The sequence below is a fragment of the Gadus macrocephalus genome, chromosome 4, assembly GCF_031168955.1.
Source record: "Gadus macrocephalus chromosome 4, ASM3116895v1".
NCBI lineage: Eukaryota > Metazoa > Chordata > Actinopteri > Gadiformes > Gadidae > Gadus > Gadus macrocephalus.
Genome location: NC_082385.1, coordinates 18,672 through 39,568, shown reverse-complemented (window position 1 = coordinate 39,568; position 20,897 = coordinate 18,672). Strand labels below are relative to the sequence as shown.

The 20,897-nt window shown below is 51.0% G+C and overlaps 1 protein-coding gene across 4 annotated transcripts; it reads left to right on the top strand.

The window, feature by feature from the left end:
- Positions 1 to 875: 875 nt before the first annotated feature.
- On the top strand, positions 876 to 20,743 carry scyl2 (SCY1 like pseudokinase 2). Of its 4 annotated transcripts, none has more exons than XM_060049388.1 (19): positions 887 to 1,050; positions 2,518 to 2,702; positions 4,698 to 4,855; positions 5,035 to 5,179; positions 5,555 to 5,704; positions 11,659 to 11,880; positions 12,112 to 12,228; positions 12,868 to 12,993; positions 13,188 to 13,364; positions 14,830 to 14,841; positions 15,339 to 15,461; positions 15,909 to 16,022; positions 16,190 to 16,322; positions 17,385 to 17,503; positions 17,925 to 18,025; positions 18,323 to 18,392; positions 18,504 to 18,575; positions 19,711 to 19,830; positions 20,094 to 20,743. In XM_060049388.1, the coding sequence occupies exons 2-19, from the start codon at positions 2,526 to 2,528 to the stop codon at positions 20,715 to 20,717; spliced, it is 2,760 nt and encodes a 919-aa protein (XP_059905371.1). In that variant the 5' UTR covers positions 887 to 1,050; positions 2,518 to 2,525; the 3' UTR covers positions 20,718 to 20,743. The 4 variants fall into 4 exon arrangements, with proteins under 4 accessions (XP_059905374.1, XP_059905371.1, XP_059905372.1 ...); XM_060049389.1 differs by having other exon boundaries at positions 887 to 1,054; XM_060049390.1 differs by lacking the exon at positions 887 to 1,050 and adding an exon at positions 2,087 to 2,309.
- The last annotated feature ends 154 nt before the right edge of the window (positions 20,744 to 20,897 follow it).

Genomic DNA, 20,897 nt, shown 5'->3' with positions numbered 1-20,897 from the left:
CCTTATCCTGTTTCCAATGGTGTAGTTTAATACCTTAACTTTGAAAAAAATTCGTTTTTATTGAGGACTGTTCTTATCATAATGAAAGAATAGAAAAGTGTCTTCATTGCAGTTCTAAATTTGGTATTTTGGTATTTTCCAACCCATTCTCCACACTAAGAGGTGAAAACAAGCTGTTTTTGTGGCTCTTTTCATTTGTGCACATTAACTGCTTTCACTTTGGATCGCTTTGTCAAGTGAGAGTCGTTATATCTGATGAAAAAAAACGATGCTGGATTTCTTATCTTATTTGTAGCATGATGTGAGGTTAAGGACGTCAAGAAATATTTGTAAATTAGGCTTTTGTATTACGACTTTAAAATGTGTTTACATTTGAGATGTTATTAATTTTCAACAGAATGATTTAACATACTGTATATGTGGTTGTATAGAGTTTACTTACAAGGACCAAGAAGCTGGACAATTAACTCTTGAAAAATGGCTTGGAAACAGCCATGCAACAATTAGGGAACTGTTTAATTGCATCTAATTTTTATAATTTCACACTTCATGATTAGTTGACTGTTTGTCTGGCGTTAGGTGTGCTTTTGTATTCCTTGAGTTTTCTTTATTGGAAAGCACTTTATGATAAATAATGTAGGCTTTAATAAAACCTTTATTCTTAAAGTGTGTTGTATTAATAGTTTTATTTTATGTAAAATGTGCATGTGTGTTGTCTGGAATAACAAACTAACGTAAAAGTCTTACATTTACTTTAACAATCGATATGTTAACACTTGCTCAAATAAATACCGGTAGAGCTATAAGTGACAGCTATAGATGTGTCTGCACACAGCCGTTCTATAAATACCCTTGGTGACGCTCCCCTAGGCACTGATACACACGAGTCACGTGTCAAATGGAGGGGATGGATACCGGAAGTAGGATAGCTTGCGAAGCTAGCCAACTAAAATGCTGGAAGACATGGCTCTTTTTCTCAACAATTATTGACATGTATATTTAAATGTGTTTTTTTTAGAATTCAAACAATCGGATCATATATATAACACAGTAGGTAAACATTGAAAGTTGTGAGGTTTACATGTTGACGGCTAAAGGAAATGGATCCTGTCATGATAAAGCTCTGACGCTAGCGTGATAGCACTCTGAAGACACTGATGTTGTTATTGGATAGGGTTAGGGTTAGCTGTTGTTGACTTTTGTTTATACGTTGGAAAAACGCATTATGGATTAGCTACACGTTACGAGTCAGCTACCAATTGAACAACATTCAACACGGCGACGTTGGCAGCTCGGGTTTGCTGTGAATTCACATGCTACTAACATGCTATGTTACATCTGCTGTACATGGCTAACGATGGATGACGAGTCATATCGGATATTTTGCATTAGGGTTATGCTGCTATCCATTTTGATGGTAGGCTGGTACGAACGACCAGCTTCAGCGAGAACGTGACGTATTTCCCTTGCTCCAGCCTTCCAGTTTGCTATTTGTGTCCGACGAGTTTAAGAAAACTATTTTGGAAAAAAGAAATAATGAAGTGTATAATGGTTGCCAGCCTTTACAGAAACATTAACATTGCAAGCCTTTTACATTGCAATAATATTTTGCCATTTTCGCCAATTTTTATTTCAACAAGTGCTGTCGTGTTTCTGTCGAGCCACGAGGGGTAGTAGCGGGCTAGTCATCATTAGCAACATAGCCTCTTTGGCAAACCAGCTTGAAAACACAACTTTACATTCAATTTCACGCAAAGCAAGACCATAAATTGGTGACCGGATTAAAGCAGCAATAAAATCAAGTGTGTAAGAGGATTTAAAATCGACATTACAACCCCCAACGTGGTACAAATACAAAGAAAATACAGCTCGATCCCCATTGACTATGGGCGCAGCCATCTTGTTTGCTAGTTGTACAGATCTGCTCGCTCTACTTTGAAAGCGACGAGATACTACGACCGAAAGGGGGCGTGCCTCAGTGAAATGCCGCAAGAAAGCTGGGAGATTGGCGACTTTACCACTTCGTACATCCAAATGGATAGCAGCATTAGAGTACTGCGTAATATATATGAGAGAGAGAGATTGGTTACATGTATGTATTCATCCTACCTTTGCTAAACATGCTGCATGGCCAACTTGTTAAGCAAACGTCCAGGTTTGAATTGGTGTTTCGCTGAGGTCAGAAATTCAACCTGTTGGTTTACCCGTTAAAAAAATCACGTCACTGTAGTTCGGGTTAACTCTAACCCATCAACCTGGGATATATACCGACTGTAATGACCCGAACTAATTCATTTGACATGCACATGGTAAACAAATTGCAAATCTATACCCTAGAATTTGTTTAATTAAAAATAAGATGCCAATACCCCTACCTAAATGGTTTGCTAGCTCCCATTTTGAATATACTCTATATAAAAGTCCTTATTGTTGTTGTGGCTATAAGTATAAAACACTCTGGAGTGGTCTAATGTTGTATATTCTCTGTGTTTTTACATCTGAACCTTCCCTCAACAGCCCCGAACATGGAGTCCATGCTGAACAAGCTCAAAAGTACCGTCACCAAGGTGACGGCCGACGTCACCAGCGCCGTCATGGGCAACCCAGTGACGAGGGAGTTCGAGGTGGGCCGCCACATCGCCAGCGGGGGGCCTGGCCTCTGCTGGAGGATCTACAACGGCACCAAGAAGTCCACCAAACAGGTGTGTGTGTGTGTGTCTAAACCAGTGGTTCCCAAACTGTGCCGCGGCACACTGGTGTGCCGTGAGGCAAGTCCAAGTGTGCCGTGGGATTTAGTGACAGCCATAGCCTACTGCAATATAGTATACAACTATACAAAAATAATTATTTAAATTTACTATATACTACTTTGAATGCACTCATTCCATAATACAGAGGCAAACTCTTTATCTAAAAACTATTTAAAAAATCCTCAAAGAGGATCCCACATTTCGCTGTTCGCGCAGTTGCGCAGGTGGGAATTTAATTTAGACTGTGACACATCAAAGCCAGTGAGCGCGCTATATATGCCGAACACCTTCAGACCTTAAAAGAGAGGTTTGAGCGCTATTTTCCACGTGTGGCGTACATCGAGGACAATGACTGGATCCGAGACCCATTCAACCAGGAGTCCGAGTCCTCAAACGAGAAGCTCACTATGAAGGAGAGAGAGGAGAGCGCAGAGCTCCGTGCGGACCGCACGCTGAAACTGAAATTTAGTGAGCTCACACTCGATCAGTTTTGGTTGGTTTGTGCATCAGAATATCCAACCATCTCCCACCACGCTATCGACCAACTTCTTAATTTCCCCACCACCTACCTGTGTGAGTTGGCGTTCTCTACTCTTGTTTACATGAAGAACAAGACCAGGTCACGGCTCTCTGTTGAGCAGGACTTGCGAGTGGCCCTCTCCTCCGTGCCACCAAGGATTAAAAAAAATCTGTGCGCCCCGACAGGCACATGTGTCCCACTGATTTGTTAGTAGGCAGAATATTTACAAAAAAAGCCTGATTCTAAATGTTACAGGTATAATTTGTGGGTCAGATTCAGGACCATGCAGCTTTCTCATGGACAGTTCTCTGCTGAATTTCTGTTTCCTTTGCCTCACCTGTCTGGTTGAAATGGGTGTGTTTTGATTAAGCCCAATTTGATAAAGTTTAAATATTTTTGTGATTTATTTTGTTGATAAATATTTCATGACTAGAATAGTTGTCTTTGTCACATCTTATTTGGCATTAGTAAATAATTATAAACTTAACAGATAAACAGATGATATTAGTGATAACACGTGTTATAAGGCTATTTTGCACAATAGGTGTGCCTTGAAATTTTTATTTGTCCTTTGGTGTGCCTTGGGCACAAAAAGTTTGGGAACCACTGGTCTAAACAACTAGTTCTGCTCAATATCAGCAGTGATAGGCAGCCTTGCAGTGAGGCGCAGGAGATGTTTTTTGTACCCTTGAACAAAGCAGTATCTCATCTCTGAAAATATTTGAATCCTATCTGTTGTAATGTGATTGGTGGATTCAAATAAATAATTAAAGTGTGTGTGTGTTTCTGTCTAGACCGTGGTGTTTGACTCCTAGTGTGTGAGTTAACATCAGAGCAACATGCTAGTCAGCGACAGCTTTATCTAAAGGACAGTCAGCCTCATCTAAAGGACAGTCAGCTTAATCTAAAGGACAGTCAGCCTCGTCTAAAGGACGGTCGGCCTCGTCTAAAGGACGGTCGGCCTCGTCTAAAGGACGGTCGGCCTCGTCTAAAGGACGGTCGGGGTACCTCAGGGTCAGCTCACTGTTGCCATGTGACGTTGCGATGGACAAGCTCTATACCGCTCTGGCTGGTCAGTGAATGTCATGATGCTTGGACAGGGCTGGATTATCCATAAGGGCACTTTGGCCCGCGCCCAGGGGCACCAACCATTGACAACCAGTGGGGGTGAGCCACATGAAACCAGCTTTAAAATATAGCTTTGAGAATAACAATAATAATGAATGAATAAAGACCACATTCAGTCCCCAATCTGTATAGTGGAGGTGTAGTTTGGTACCGCATGGTGTTAACACGGCCTGTGCTTTGACGCAGGTCATTCGGTAGCAGGGCAGTAGGTTGGGGGTGTTGCTCAACGATGCATTACTCAAGAAGCAGAAGACCAGAGTTATAAATGCAGTGACTGTTCCTCCCTTTCCCCCCCACAGGAAGTGGCTGTGTTTGTGTTCGACAAGAAGTTGATTGACAAGTACCAGAAGTTTGACAAAGACCAGATCATCGACTCGCTGAAACGAGGGGTGCAGCAGCTTACCCGCCTCCGGCACCCCCGCCTGCTGACGGTGCAACACCCGCTGGAGGAGTCTCGGTGTGTGTGTGTGTGTGTGTGTGTGTGTGTGTGTGTGTGTGTGTGTGTGTGTGTGTGTGTGTGTGTGTGTGTGTGTGTGTGTGTGTGTGTGTGTGTGTGTGTGTGTGTGTGTGTGTGTGTGTGTGTGTGTGTGTGTGTCATACACTTGACACCAGTCCCCACTGTCTCCCGCCCTGCAGAGACTGTCTGGCCTTCTGCACGGAGCCGGTGTTCGCCAGCCTGGCCAACGTGATGGGCCGGTGCGACCACCTGCCGAGCCCCGTCCCCCAAGACATCAAGGAGTACAAACTGTACGACGTGGAGACCAAGTACGGCCTGCTCCAGGTCAGTGTCTGAAGGCTGCAAAGAACTAGATAAGAAATTATTATTTGGATTGATTGGCGATGAATTAACTGGTGATTTGTTTTTGTTTTTTCTGATTTAATCAATTCATTGATCAATCGTTTTACCAATCAATGGCAAACAAGAACCGAAACAAGTGTTCCGGTCAGCTGATACAGAGCTTATGTAGATGCCTTAATATCCATCCTACAGGAGGCTGGCTGTCAGGCAGGGTTACAGGAACAGCTGTGGAGACGGCTCACGCTCTTCTTTTGTCTTATAGCCCAACAACAGATCCCTGTCTCTGCCCCCCACTTTATCCCCCGTGTTGTTTTCATAAATGTCCCTTTTAATGTGGACTCTCTTTCCTGTCCACAGGTCTCAGAGGGCCTTGTGTTCCTGCACAGCGGGGTGAAGATGGTGCACGGCAACCTGTGTCTGGAAAACATCATTCTCAACAAGAGCGGGGCGTGGAAGATCATGGGCTTCGACCACAGCATCTCCTCAGCCAACCCCTCTGAGGCCGAGGTAGGGTTAGTTTTAGGGTAGGGGTAGGGTTAGGGTAGGGTAGGGTTAGTGTTAGGGTAGGATAGGGCTGAGGTAAGGGTAGGGTTAGGGTAGGGCAGAGGTATGGTTAGGTTAGAGTAGGGGTTAGGTGAGGGCCGAGGTAGGGGTAGGGTAATGTAGGGTTAGGGGTAGGGTAGGGCCGAGGTAGGGGTAGGGACGAGCTAGGGCGCTCTGCCACTGGAGCCATTTCTTTGATCGACTCGCTCTTAGTTTCTTCATAAGACTATGATTAATTGATAAAATAATTGAAAAAGAATATTATAAAAAAAAGTATGCAAGTCGCTACACTATTAAACAGAGTTCTATTTCATCCCTACTGACCGGTGCTTAATGCACTGGATATCTCCACCTCGCGCATGCGCATTCCGAGGGCCTAATACCAACATAGTCACCTCTGACCCCCACGTGACACCGGGTAGGCTATATCTTCCGGTGTCGTCAGAGGATCTGTTTCTTTACATCTTCTCGCTGCGCAGGTACCGTATGGAACCTTTGTTTGGAGAAAGGAAGGAAACTAGCGCTTACGCTCAAGCTAATAAATATCGGTTGATTACATTTTCTGGTGAAGGCAGTGTTCTCGCTCCCGCTCCCGGTAACGCCGCATTTGGCCCTTCTTTGATTGACAATTAGTAGCAGCCATGTCAGGCTAATTAGTTTCTGTTTTTCAATTTACTGTCGAGGGAAGTCCTCCGCTTCCGCTTCCAGTTACGCTGCCGGTGGCTGCCTCCATAATGGGCCACCTATGTGTCGCCTGTGCGGCTCCTCTCGAGCCTGAGGACGGCCACGACAGCTGCCCTCCTTGCCACGGTCTTGTGCGTTTGAGGGAGAGCCTCACGGACAGCGCCTGCATGAACTGCAGCCTCCTGCCTTGGGCGCTCAGAGTGGCTAGGCTGGCAGAGATGGAGAATCGGGCAACAGCCAACGACCCCTCTGCCTTAATGGGCCTCCCTCCCAATCAGCCCGGTCGTTCTGGGTGGCATCGGCATGATTGAGCTGCAGCTATGGGTGCCCCAGGCTTCCAAGGTGGACGGATTGGCGGCCGACATGGAGCAAATACGGTCCCTCCTCCTGGCCCTTCAGCCTGGGACTGGTCAGGGGCTGGCTGGGCTACGGCCTAGCCCTCCCTCGTCCCAATTTGACGATGCCCTCTCTCTGGCGGCTTCGGCTATCCCCTTTAATGAGGTTATGACAGAGGGCGATGCCTCCCACATACTGGACGAGGCCTCCTGCTCCTCTGCACAAAGCTCTCTGCAGGGGCAGCAGACACCTCCATGGCGGCCGTCCTGCGGATGGCTCTGGCTCGCCAACAGCTCGATGCGGCGCAGACGGAGCCATCCCAGGCCAGCGCCTTCTTCAGGCGCAACCCTGCCCCGGCCACATTCTCCGTCCCTCCTTCAGAGGAGTACTTGAAGGAGCTTCATGGTTGCTGGAGGGACATTAGGGCCCTATCCCACTCAACGTTGGATGCCTGGACCTTGCCTGCCATGCAGAACATAGCACAGGTTGGGCTGGGCCGCATGCCACCAGTCGAGCCTGCCATCGCCTCCCTAATTCTGGCTCCTGATGAGGCTCTGAGGCCAAAAGCCAGGTGTCCCCCTAACCCACATTGCAGGGTCACAGACGACCTCCTGTCAAAAGCCTACGACGCAGCGGCACGCATGGGTCGTATTGGGAACTCCCTTTCCCACCTGTTGCTGGGTCTTTCGACCTCTCTGCAGCAGGCCCAGGTTGAGCCGTCGCTGCAGAGTCTGAGTGACGCCTCATTACAAGCTTTTTGGGTCAGCTGCCCTGGAAGCACTGGAGGGGGCTGCCCGAGCTAGGCAGACCAGGCAGCAGCTGTCCGGTCTAAACAGGAGTGTGTCCGCTCCTAGCAGGCCTGGTGGCCCCTCGGCTGTCCCCCAGTGGCGCTCTCAGCCACCTGATTACTCCGGTGGCCTACGGAGGTCTCAGCGGCCTGCTCTACAGCCTCCGGATGGCTTTCGGGCCCCCGAACGCCTACCTTCCCATCAGCCTCGTGCCCCACAACCCAACCGGCGCCCCCCCCATGGGGGCAATCGAGCCAGTGTATCCTCTGCTGCACCCCAGATGGTTCTACTCAAGGTACTTTCTCATAAAAAAGAAAGATGGCAGAGTCCACCCAATTCTCGACCTGAGGGCACTCGACAGGTTCCTGAAGGTCCTACCATTTCACATGTTCACCGCATCATACACGCTGCGGGTGGTCCCAAGGGGAGAGTGGTTCACCACTGTGGGTGTGGCGGCAGCTCTCGCACCCCTGCAGAAGCAGGGCACGAAGGTCCTGCCATATTTGGACGACTGGCTGATCTGTGCACCGTCCCAGTGTCGGGCGGCCCGGGACACGGCTACTCTTGCTATCTCAGAACCTGTTGACCTGGGCATATCCCCGCCTGGCCAGCCTACGGGCGGCCTTCATACCGGGGGAACGGAACCAGGTCGCAGATTTCCTATCAAGTGGCGGCTTCATCCGGAGGTGGTGGAGACGATATGGGGTCTCTTTGGCAAGGGGGAAGTGGACCTCTTTGCTTCAGAGGAATCCACACATTGCCCCCTCTGGTTCTCCTGGACGGAGGTGACGGCCCCCTCGGACAGGATGCCTTATCTCACGACTGGCCACAGATTCCTCTGTATGCCTTCCCACCACTGCCCCTGATTCTTCCCATACTCCAGAGGGTGTTTCTGCGGGGCCACAGGCTACTTCTGGTGGCCCCCTACTAGCCAGGTAGACTCTGGTTTCCACTGCTGCGCAGGCTCTGCTGCAGCTCTCCATGGCGCCTCCCCTGCAGGAAGGACCTCCTTTCGCAGCTGGGGGGTCAGTTTTGGCACCCAGATCCCCGTCGCCTCCAGCTCTGGGCTTGGCCGCTGCAGGGCCCGACTCACTGTTGAATGTTTGAACTGCGACCGTCAGGAATACTATTCCGAGTGACAGGGCACCATCTACCAGAGCACAGTATGCCAACAGATGGAAGTTGTTCTCTGACTGGTGTAGGGGTAAGGCAGTGGACCCAGTACGTTGCTCCGTGGCCACTGTTCTGGAGTTCCTGCAGTCCCTCCTGGATGGTGGTCGCTCTCATTCGACCTTGAAGGTCTATGTGGCTGCTATTTCTTCCCAGCATGTGATGGTTGACGGAGCCACAGTGGGGTGCCACAGGTTGGTGTCCCTCTTCCTTAGGGGGGCCCTGAGGCTGCGTCCCCCTAGGACTCTGAGGGCTCCAGCTTGGGACCTGCCCCTGGTGCTGGGGGCCATGTCATCACCTCCTTTTGAGCCTCTGACCCAGGTAGGGTTGAAGTGGCTGTCCATGAAGGTGGCTTTTCTGCTCGCCATTACCACTGCGAAGCGGGTCGGGGAGTTGCACGCGCCGGGCACCTTCACGAGGTTTTACTGCGTCAACGTCGCCAGTCCCCATCCAATGGGTGTGGACTAAGGCTGTGACAACGCGTCGACGTAATCGATAATAATAATAATAATAATACATTTAATTTAGAGGCGCCTTTCAAGACACCCAAGGTCACCTTACAGAGCATATAGTCATCATTCAAAACTATGTAAAACAGACTAGGAATAAAAGGAAAACGGAGGTTAAACATGAAGAATAATAATAATTAATAACACTCAAAGTCGCCTAAAGTGAAGGGGGGACCTCACTAACCACCACCAATATGTAGCACCCACTTGGGTGATGCACGGCAGCCATCGGTGCCAGAACGCTCACTACACACCAGCTTGAGGTGGAGAGTTAGGGATGAGGTGGAGAGTGAGGGAAAAGAACATTTAAACACTATCGACCATATTTAAACACTATCGATCACATTTAAACACTATCGACCACATGTAAACACTATCGCCCACATTTAAACACTATCGCCCACATTTAAACACTATCACCCACATTTAAACACTATGGACCACATTTAAACACTATGGACCACATGTAAACCCTATCGACCACATGTAAACCCTATCGACCATATATAAACACTATCGACCACATTTAAACATGTAAACCCTATCGACCACATTTAAAAAAAAAATATCGACCACAATTAAACACTATCGACCACATTTAAACATGTAAACCCTATCGACCACATTTAAACACTATCGACCACAAGTAAACACTAGCGACCATATTTAAACACTATCGACCACATTTAAACATCTAAACCCTATCGACCACATTTAAACATGTAAACCCCTCTCGACCACATTTAAACCCTATTGACCACATTTAAACCCTATCGACCATATTCAAACACTATCGACCACATTTAAACTATCGACCATATTTAAACACTATCAACCATATTTACACGCTATCGACCACATTTAAACCCTATCGCCCACATTTAAACCCTATCGCCCACATTTAAACCCTATCGCCCACATTTAAACCCTATCGCCCACATTTAAACCCTATCGACCACATTTAAACACTATCGACCATATTTAAACACTATCGACCACATGTAAACACTAGCGACCATATTTAAACACTCACACAATTTGATATATATCACTATATCTATATATAGATATAGATTTGTGCTGCTTATATTATTACGATCTATCCTTGTATTTAAATTGCGGATCCCCATAAAGGGTATAAATTGCCATCCCCGTATTGGGTTCCAATAGGTTGACTGACTCTCCGTCCATCCTTCGTATCGTCTGCTGTTCCAGCGCCAGACAAACGGCGGTGATACTACCGACGGAAAAAGCCGTTACGTCCCATTGTATGGAGTGAAAGCAGTTTCTCCCTATCCATATAATATATATATATATAGATCTACACATATAAATAGTTTATAAAAGAGTTAAAAGTTTACAAAAACACACTTAAATTACTTAAATTACTAAAAACGCCGACGATGACGCCGACGCATAAATTACGTCAACGTGTAAAAATGTGCGTCGATTCGGAAAAACCCAAAACAAAGATGGCGACGCCGGAGCGTAGTAGCAACGCGCTCCTCAGACTTTCATAAGTGCAAGGCGCCATGCATTCGTTCTTCTAAAGTATGGGAATTCTTTAATGTAAAAGGAAACGATTCCGTGATAGGTCGTCTTTGCAAAATGGAGATGGCTTTCCACTCTAGCACCACGGCAATGCAGCAGCACCTGAAGAGGCGCCACCCGGGAGCAGCTGCAGATGACCGAGCACCGTAGAATTCTAAGAATGCATTACTTTGCACTTTTATCTTGGAATTTATAGGCAATAAACATGTATTGCAATGTTAAGGAATTCATGTTTTTTTTCATTCAGATATGTAAATCAACATGTATAAATTGCTATTAGTCAATTAATTGGGAGGTAATCGATATCGGACCACCGAAATCAAATCTGACTGAAAAGATTAATCGTTATATTAATGGATGCATCGAAAAAATATTCGCTCCATTAATCGTTTAAAAAATAATCGTTTATCCAAGCCCTAGTGTGGACCTACTGCCAAGCTCTGCTACCTCCAATGAGTGAGGTTCCTTTTTAATATGGGTCATCCAGTGCTTTAAGCACCGGTCAGTAGGGATCAAATAGAACAAAAGTTACGAATGTAACTAAGTTTCTATGAATCCTGGATGACCACCGGAGCGTTTAGTCACTCAGAATCCTTGTGTTTTCGCGAGAACCTCTAGGAACAGATCCTCTGACGACACCGAAGATATAGCCTTCCCGGTGTCACGTGGGGGTCACAGGTGACTATGTTGGTATTAGGCACTCGGAATGCGCATGTGCGAGGTGGAGATATCCAGTGCTTTAAGCACCGGTCATCCAGGATCCATAGAACCGTAGTTACATTAGTAACTTTCGATCTGTCAGTAAGTCAAAGTATCTATCAACTGTGCCCCCCCCCCCCCCCCCTCCCTTCATCACCTCCCATCATCACCCTCCCCCCAGCCCAGGTACACGTGTAAGGAGTGGGAGCCCAGCCTCCCGGCGCTGTGCCTGCCTAACCCGGAGTACCTGGCCCCGGAGTACATCCTGTCCGTCAGCTGTGACTCCGCCTCCGACATGTACTCTCTGGGCGTGGTGGTGCACGCCGTCTTCAACGAGGGCCAGCCCGTGTGCCAGGTCAACAAGCACGACCTCTTCAAGAGCTTCAGCCGCCAGCTGGACCAGGTGGGGGGGGGGGGGGGGGGGGGGGTTAGCTTCAGCCGCCAGCTGGACCAGGTGGGGGGGTTTCCGCTAATATTACATTGATTCTCTGTCTTAATAATTGTGTGTGTGTGTGTGTGTGTGTGTGTGTGTGTGTGTGTGTGTGTGTGTGTGTGTGTGTGTGTGTGTGTGTTATAAAATTATCTTTTTTTATTATTATTAGCTTCAGCTAATGATCCTAATCCTTACCTCCAGCTCAGCAGCATGAGCCCCACCATGCTGAACCACATCCCAGAGGAGGTGCGCGACCACGTCAAGATGCTGCTCAGCGTCGCCCCCAACGTGCGCCCCGACGCCGACCAGATGACCAAGGTGTGTACGGCCCGGGACCCCAGGTCACTGGGAGGGTAGGGGTGGAGGCTAACCCTAACCCTAACCCTAGGGGTGGACAGTAGGTAGATGGGCCCCAGTCGGAGCTGGGATAGGGTTAGGGCTGGCTGCTTAACAAAGGGGTACACATGGAGTTATGGTTAGGGCTGGCTGCTTAACAAAGGGGTACACATGGAGTTATGGCTGGCTGCTTAACAAAGGGGTACACATGGAGTTAGGGCTGGCTGCTTAACAAAGGGGTACACATGGAGTTATGGTTAGGGCTGGCTGCTTAACAAAGGGGTACACATGGAGTTAGGGCTGGCTGCTTAACAAAGGGGTACACATGGAGTTAGGGCTGGCTGCTTAACAAAGGGGTTCATGGAGTTAGGGTTAGGGTTAGCCCTAACCCTAAAAAAGGGGTTCATGAAGTTAGGGTTGGGGTTAGGGTTAGCCCTAACCCCAACCCTAATAAAGGGGTTCATGTATTTATTTATTTATTTTTTTAAGTTCTTCCAAATTGAAATATACTTTTTGTGTCTTTTCTCGAGCCGTAAACCATTACTACCACTACTACTACTACTACTACTACTACTACTACTACTACTACTTACCACTGCGGGTGATTGTGTGTGAATCCAGATCCCGTTCTTCGATGACGTCGGCGCCATGACCCTGCAGTACTTTGACTCGCTCTTCCAGAGGGACAACCTGCAGAAGTCTCAGTTCTTCAAGGGCCTTCCCAAAGTCCTGCCCCAGCTCCCCAAGGTCCACATCCACATCAGCATTTAGTTCTTCCACTCGAAGTAGCAGCCCTGTAAAGCGGGCGGGGAGACCGGTGGTCAGGGTGTTGGATACCTAGCCACAACGGTCTAGGTTCAATAAAGAGTCGGGTAAGCATGTCCTCAACCCTCCCATATCTTCTCCTCCCCGTTGGGCCTCTGTCGTGGCCCCCCCGACAGAGAGTGGTGGTCTACCGGATCCTGCCGGCTCTGACCGGGGAGTTCGTCAACCCTGACATGGTGCCCTTCGTGCTGCCCAATGTGCTGCTGATCGCCGAGGAGTGCACCAAGGATGAGTACATCCGCCTCGTCCTGCCCGACCTCACGCCCGTCTTCAAGCAGCAGGAGCCCATCCAGGTAGAGCCGGCCCGCCACACGCAGGGCCACGCCTCTCAGGGATAGGGTTAGGATTAACCCCAAGGGTTAACCCTAACCCTAACCCATCCAGGTAGAGCCGGCCGCCACACGCAGGGCCACGCCTCTCAGGGTTAGGGTTAGGGTTAACCCTGAGGATTAACCCTAACCCTAACCCTAACCCTAACCCATCCAGGTAGAGCCGGCCGCCACACGCAGGGCCACGCCTCTCAGGGTTAGGGTTAGGATTAACCCCAAGGGTTAACCCTAACCCTAACCCATCCAGGTAGAGCCGGCCGCCACACGCAGGGCCACGCCTCTCAGGGTTAGGGTTAGGATTAACCCCAAGGGTTAACCCTAACCCTAACCCATCCAGGTAGAGCCGGCCGCAACACGCAGGGCCACGCCTCTCAGGCAGGGCCACGCCTCTCAGGCAGGGCCACGCCTCTCAGGCAGGGCCACGCCTCTCAAGCAGGGCCACGCCTCTCAGGCAGGGCCACGCCTCTCAGGCACACGCGGAGGAGCACCAAAGGGTTAGGGTTAGGGTTAACCCCAACCCTAGCCCTAACCCTAGCACCAAAGGGTTAGGGCTGGGGTTAACCCTAACCCTAGCACCAAAGGGTTAGGGCTGGGGTTAACCCTAACCCTAGCACCAAAGGGCTGGGGTTAACCCTAACCCTAGCACCAAAGGGCTGGGGTTAACCCTAACCCTAGCACCAAAGGGTTAGGGCTGGGGTTAACCCTAACCCTAGCACCAAAGGGCTAGTGTTGGGGTTAACCCCAGCCCTAACCCTTTGGTGCTAGGGTTAGGGCTAACCCCAGCCCTAACCCTTTGGTGCTAGGGTTAGGGCAACCCTAAGGGTTAACCCCAACCCTAGCACCAAAGGGTTAGGGTTAACCCCAACCCTAGCCCTAGCACCAAAGGGTTATGGTTAGTGCTGGGGTTAACCCTAGCACCAAAGGCGTAGGGCCGTATGCATGTCTGAGTGGTGTAGGGGTCTTGTTTCGCTGGAGGCTTTGTGGTAGGTAGGTAGGTCGGCCTCCGTACTCGTCCCCTGGGTTCAGCTGGGTGGAAGGCCTGAGGCTGCCCCCTGCTGGTGGTGTGCACAGCCACATGTTCAGAGGGAGAGAGTGACTGACTGAGACAGAAATGAGTGGTCCAAGATCAAAATTGTCATTAAAAAAAAAACACGCTCCAATATAAGCTCGCAAATATTACCTACAGCATGTTTTGAGCGTGTGTTTGCAAGAAGTGTCTCCAAAATAAAGTAATCTTTATTCAAACAAGTGTTTTCAAATACAAACTTGTTGTGGTTGCAGTTGATGATTTTGCATGGACTGCCTTTAGATGTTAGACGCTCCTCCAGAGTGGTGTGATCGTAGCAGAGCCCTGCTCTGAAACATTAGAGACGTGCTTCAGTGAATCTTTTGTCTTTCTGTTTTTGTTTTTCTTCTTGCGCCTCCTCAGGCTAGCAATATGGTGAGTGTTACCTGGGCCACGATCTAACAGCTTCTACTAATTATATCTTATAATCTTATAATATAGCTTATCACATCCTTTTTTTATTTTAATGTGTAGAGAAAGACATTTCATTTATTTAGTCCTTCGAGGGAACACATGGAGGCTCCTTGTGGGTTAGTGGGAAAGAGTTTCAACTCGAGCATATCGTGTAACTTTCTAAAAATTCTGATTTAGTGTACAATAGGTGCCTTTAATCACACATTTTCATCACTGTACTTTGTAGGTAGGCAGACTACTTTGAATGCAAGGTGTTTTTGTTTGAAATAAATCAAACAAACTAATACGACCCCCAACGGGAGCCTCAATGTGTTAAATCGGCAAAGCCGCCCCTTTAAATGTCCCGCAAGTCCCCCCTTGTCGTTTCTCCCACTACCTCAAGCATGACCCACTCAATGCTCCCTGTATTGACTGTGTGTCTAACGCTCTGCCCCCCCCCGACCGCTGCCTGCTGCTAGATCCTGCTGATCTTCCTGCAGAAGATGGACCTCCTGCTGACCAAGACGCCCCCGGACGCCATCAAGAGCAGCGTGCTGCCCATGGTGTACCGGGCCCTGGAGGCGCCGTCGGTGCAGATCCAGGTACCCTAACCCTAACCCTACCCCTTGCACTCACGCAGTGTGTACGACCCCCATAGGTTAGGGTTAGGGTAACCCATAGGGCCGCTGGGGGGTGGTGTAGCCGCCCATAGGGCCCCATAGGGCCCCATAGGGCCCCATAGGGCCGCTGGGGGGTGGTGTAGCCGCCCATAGGGCCCCATAGGGCCCCATAGGGCCGCTGGGGGGTGGTGTAGCCGCCCATAGGGCCCCATAGGGCCCCATAGGGCCCTATGGGGCCTATGGTTAACCCTAACGATAACCCTGTCTTGTGTTTTCCTCGGGTTAGGGTTAACCCTAACGATAACCCTAACCCTGTCTTGTGTTTTCCTCGGGTTAGGGTTAACCCTAACGATAACCCTAACCCTGTCTTGTGTTTTCCTCGGGTTAACCCTAACCCTAACCCTGTCTTGTGTTTCCTCGGGCTACCAGGAGCTGTGCCTGAACATCATCCCAACGTTCGCCAACCTGATCGACTATCCCTCCATGAAGAACTCTCTCATCCCCCGCGTCAAGTCCGCCTGTCTCCAGACGTCCTCGCTCGCAGTCAGTGTGTGTGTGTGTGTGTGTGTGTGTGTGTGTGTGTGTGTGTGTGTGTGTGTGTGTGTGTGTGTGTGTGTGTGTGTGTGTGTGTGTGTGTGTGTGTGTGTGTGTGTGTGTGTGTGTGTGTGTGTGTGTGTGTGTGTACTTATTCTGTCTATGTGTGTGACCAGGTGCGGGTGAACTCCCTAGTGTGTCTGGGCAAGATCCTGGAGTACCTGGACAAGTGGTACGTCATCGACGAGGTCCTGCCCTTCCTGCAGCAGATCCCCTCCAGAGAGCCGGCCGTGCTCATGGGCGTCCTCGGTAGGCCCTCCGGAGCCCCCCAGCCACTACACCAGCCTTATGTCCCTCCCCTGGACCCCCCAGCCACTACACCAGCCTTATGTCCATCCCCTGGACCCCCCAGCCACTACACCAGCCTTATGTCCCTCCCCTGGACCCCCCAGCCACTACACCAGCCTTATGTCCCTCCCCTGGACCCCCCAGCCACTACACCAGCCTTATGTCCCTCCCCTGGACCCCCCAGCCACTACACCAGCCTTATGTCCCTCCCCTGGACCCCCCAGCCACTACACCAGCCTTATGTCCCTCCCCTGGACCCCCCAGCCACTACACCAGCCTTATGTCCCTCCCCTGGACCCCCCAGCCACTACACCAGCCTTATGTCCCTCCCCTGGACCCCCCAGCCACTGAACCAGCCTTATGTCCCTCCCCTGGACCCCCCAGCCACTACACCAGCCTTATGTCCCTCCCCTGGACCCCCCAGCCACTACACCAGCCTTATGTCCCTCCCCTGGACCCCCCAGCCACTACACCAGCCTTATGTCCCTCCCCTGGACCCCCCAGCCACTACACCAGCCTTATGTCTCTCCCCTGGACCCCCCAGCCACTGAACCAGCCTTATGTCCCTCCCCTGGACCCCCCAGCCACTGAACCAGCCTTATGTCCCTCCCCTGGACCCCCCAGCCACTACACCAGCCTTATGTCCCTCCCCTGGACCCCCCAGCCACTGAACCAGCCTTATGTCCCTCCCCTGGACCCCCCAGCCACTGAACCAGCCTTATGTAATTCACACTGTGTGTGTGTGTGTGTGTGTGTGTGTGTGTGTGTGTGTGTGTGTGTGTGTGTGTGTGTGTGTGTGTGTGTGTGTGTGTGTGTGTGTGTGTGTGTGTGTGTGTGTGTGTGTGTGTGTGTGTCAATCATGGAGCAAATCATCAATAGTATTGATTGGTTATTATTTGATTATTGGTATATCAGGAGTATATAATATATAGACGAGGCCAGATACCTTACCACTGCTCTAACCGACAAATAATGGCTGAAGTTATTAAGTTGTTGACCTTTGACCTCTCTGAACCCCGGTAGGCATCTATAAGTGCACCTTCTCACACAAGAAGCTGGGCATTCCTAAGGAGCACCTAGCCAGCAAGTGCCTGCCACACCTTGTCTCGCTCAGCATAGACAACAACCTCAACCTTAACCAGGTAACCCACCCGTAACCCAGGTAACCCACCCGTAACCCAGGTAACCCACCCTTAACCCAGGTAACCCACCCGTAACCCTGGTAACCCACCCTTAACCCAGGTAACCCACCCTTAACCCAGGTAAACCCCCCGTAACCCAGGTAAACCCCCCTTAGCCCAGGTAAACCCCCCTTAGCCCAGGTAAACCCCCCTTAGCCCAGGTAAACCCCCCTTAGCCCAGGTAAACCCCCCTTAGCCCAGGGAAACCCCCCTTAACCCAGGTAAACCCGCCTTACCTGGACTTCCCATCCCTCAAGTGTTAGTATATGATGTCATCTCATCTTTACCTGTGGAGTTTAATTTCACTGTGAATGTTTGTACAGGAATAACCTGTTGGTAATTTGACTTTAGCTACACTTCTCTTCACCTCTTCTTCTTCCAGTTCAACTCCTTCATGGTGATGATCCGGGAGATGCTGAGCCGCATGGAGGTGGAGCACAAGACTAAGCTGGAGCAGCTGCACGCCATGCAAGAGCAGCAGAGGTGACTGCCGCTGGCCACCACTTAGACACCCCCTCATCCAGCCCAGACTGGTTGGGGGGGGTTGGAGAAAATCCTTATTCAAGGTTCTGTGATCAGAGGCTGCAGGCTCCCCTGTAGGCACCAAATGATATGAGTGAGAGGGAGAGAGGCTGTAATGGCACATCTGACGCTCCATATAAAGGGAGCCAGTCGGGTTCAACATGAAGGACAGCAGCCTCAACACAAAGCTCAGCTTTATGTCTCCGAATCCACCGGTTGACCTCTAGGTGTTTAACCGTTACCCGTCTCTCCCGATAGGAGCATGGCGATATCGACCACAGGCAACCAATCGGGGGAGAGCAAGAGCACGCCCAGCTCCGGCAATCAGGTGAACAGTGGTTTCCGTGGCAACCAAAAGAGGCGATCCCCCTTCTTGTATCGTCTCGGCTCACGCCCACTCCCCCTCTGTTCTAACCCTAACCCTAACTCTGTTCTTCAGATCGAGCATCTCTTCGGCAGCGGCGGGCTGACAGCCAACGGCTCGTCCACACCGGCCCCACAGCCCAGCAGAGTGAGTATACGAGACGTCCCCCCTCTCTGGCCGTCTCTCTCTGGTCGACCGTCTCTCTAACCGACCGTCTCTCTGGCCGTCTCTCTGGCCGTCTCTCTGGCCGTCTCTCTGGCCGTCTCTCTGGCCGTCTCTCTGTCCGTCTCTCTGTCCGTCTCCACACCGTCTCTCTGGCCGTCTCTCTGTCCACCTCTCTGGCCGTCTCTCTGGCCGTCTCTCTGTCCATCCCCACGCCGTCTCTCTGGCCGTCTCTCTGGCCGTCTCTCTGGCCATCCCCACTCCGTCTCTCTGGCCGTCTCTCTGGCCGTCTCTCTGGCCGTCTCTCTGGCCATCCCCACGCCGTCTCTCTGGCCGTCTCTCTGGCCGTCTCTCTGGCCGTCTCTCCTGCCGTCTCTCTGGCCGTCTCTCTGGCCATCCCCACGCAGTCTCTCTGGCCGTCCCCACGCAGTCTCTCTGGCCGACCGTCTCTGGCCGTCCCCACGCCGTCTCTCTGGCCGTCTCTCTGGCCGACCGTCTCTGGCCGTCCCCACGCCGTCTCTCTGGCCGTCTCTCTGGCCATCCCCACGCAGTCTCTCTGGCCGTCTCTCTGGCCATCCCCACGCAGTCTCTCTGGCCATCCCCACGCCGTCTCTCTTGCCGTCCCCACGCCGTCTCTCTGTCCGTCTCTCTGTCCGTCTCTCTGTCCGTCTCTCTGGCCGTCTCTCTGGCCGTCTCTCTGGCCATCCCCACGCCGTCTCTCTGGCCGTCTCTCTGGCCGTCTCTCTGGCCGTCTCTCTGGCCGTCTCTCCTGCCGTCTCTCTGGCCATCCCCACGCAGTCTCTCTGGCCATCCCCACGCAGTCTCTCTGGCCGTCCCCACGCAGTCTCTCTGGCCGACCGTCTCTGGCCGTCCCCACGCCGTCTCTCTGGCCGTCTCTCTGGCCATCCCCACGCAGTCTCTCTGGCCGACCGTCTCTCTGGCCATCCCCACGCCGTCTCTCTTGCCGTCCCCACGCCGTCTCTCTGTCCGTCTCTCTGACCGTCTCTCTGGCCATCCCCACGCCGTCTCTCTGGCCATCCCCACGCCGTCTCTGGCCGTCTCTCTGGCAGTCTGTGGCCATCCGTGTTCCTGAAGACCTCCCCTCGTGTTCTGCCCTCAGGTGTCGCTGACTTTGGAGGAGAAGCAGCGCTTGGCTAAAGAGCAAGAGCAGGCCTCTAAACTAAGGAACCAACAACCCTTGGCCCCGCAGGCCGCTAAACCAGCGGCCGCCGCCACTCAGGTACAGGGTTAGCGCGCCTCTGGAAGGCTCAGAATAAATATGAAAATGATTTGTTGAAAATTTAAAGAGATAAATTCAGAGGCAAAAAATGGCGTTGCTTCGATGCATACTCAGTGCTTAAAATTCAATGGCTTTTTATTTTCAAGATGCGATGAGACATATACTTCCATAAGCGGCCAAGGCGCGATGGCAGGTCTGATTAAATCCTGCTCAGTGATATCAGAAGGACTTGAAACCCCCTCCCTCGTTGTTCTCTTTGGCAGGCGAAGGATCTGACCCACAGTCTCCTCCTCCAAAACAAGGCATCGCTCAGCAGCCTGTCTCTGGGCAACACGTCGCGGCCGGCGCCAGTCCAGGGCACCGCCATGTCGGCCTACCCCAGCCCCATGGGCGCCCCGGTGTCCAATGGCTTCAACCCCTCCATGGGCTTCCAGGCATCGGGTATGGGCATGGGCGTGTGTCCCCCGGGCCCCAGCCTCTACGGGGGCATGGCCACCACCACCAGCACTCCCAACTTCAGCACCCTCACCCAGAGTCAAGGAGCCCTCGGGCAGACGAACAAGGCGCCCAACATGGCTGCCCTGGACAATCTCTTCACCGCCAACAAGCCCCGGGCAACGCTCCACCAGCTGTGCTCCAGTGTGACCCCCGCAGCCAACAGCCCCCCTTGGCGTAATCAATTTGGTCCTGGCCAGGCCAATCAGACTGCACCCGTTCAGGGCATACCATTAGGAATGGGAGGGGTGCCAAGTGGGTTCGGAATGCAGGCCAACCCATTCTTCAGCCCGCAGAACTTCTCTCAGCCCCCTTCTGCCCTGAGTGTGAATCCCGCAGCGCTCAAGCAAACGGCTTCGGTTAACAATGACCTCAAGGACTTGTTTGGCTAGAAATACAAGGCGTTGCGTGAGTCCATGTTGTTTTAAGGACTTTAGAAAGTAGAAAGCGTTGAGTTCTTATAGTAAAAATAATTATGCTGTGAGAATGTGAAAACAAATAATCCTATTTGAGGGTGTTGCTGTATATATTTTTTAAATCCAACTTTGTTTGTGATTTTCCCCCATTTGAAA

Excerpts from the sequence above, each read along its gene's own strand:
- scyl2 (XM_060049388.1), top strand. The coding sequence starts at position 2,526 with ATGGAGTCCATGCTGAACAAGCTCAAAAGTACCGTCACCAAGGTGACG. Across the intron at positions 12,994-13,187 it reads TCCTGCCCCAGCTCCCCAAG|AGAGTGGTGGTCTACCGGAT; the intron begins GTCCACATCCAC and ends CCCCCCCGACAG. Across the intron at positions 18,393-18,503 it reads CGCCCAGCTCCGGCAATCAG|ATCGAGCATCTCTTCGGCAG; the intron begins GTGAACAGTGGT and ends TCTGTTCTTCAG.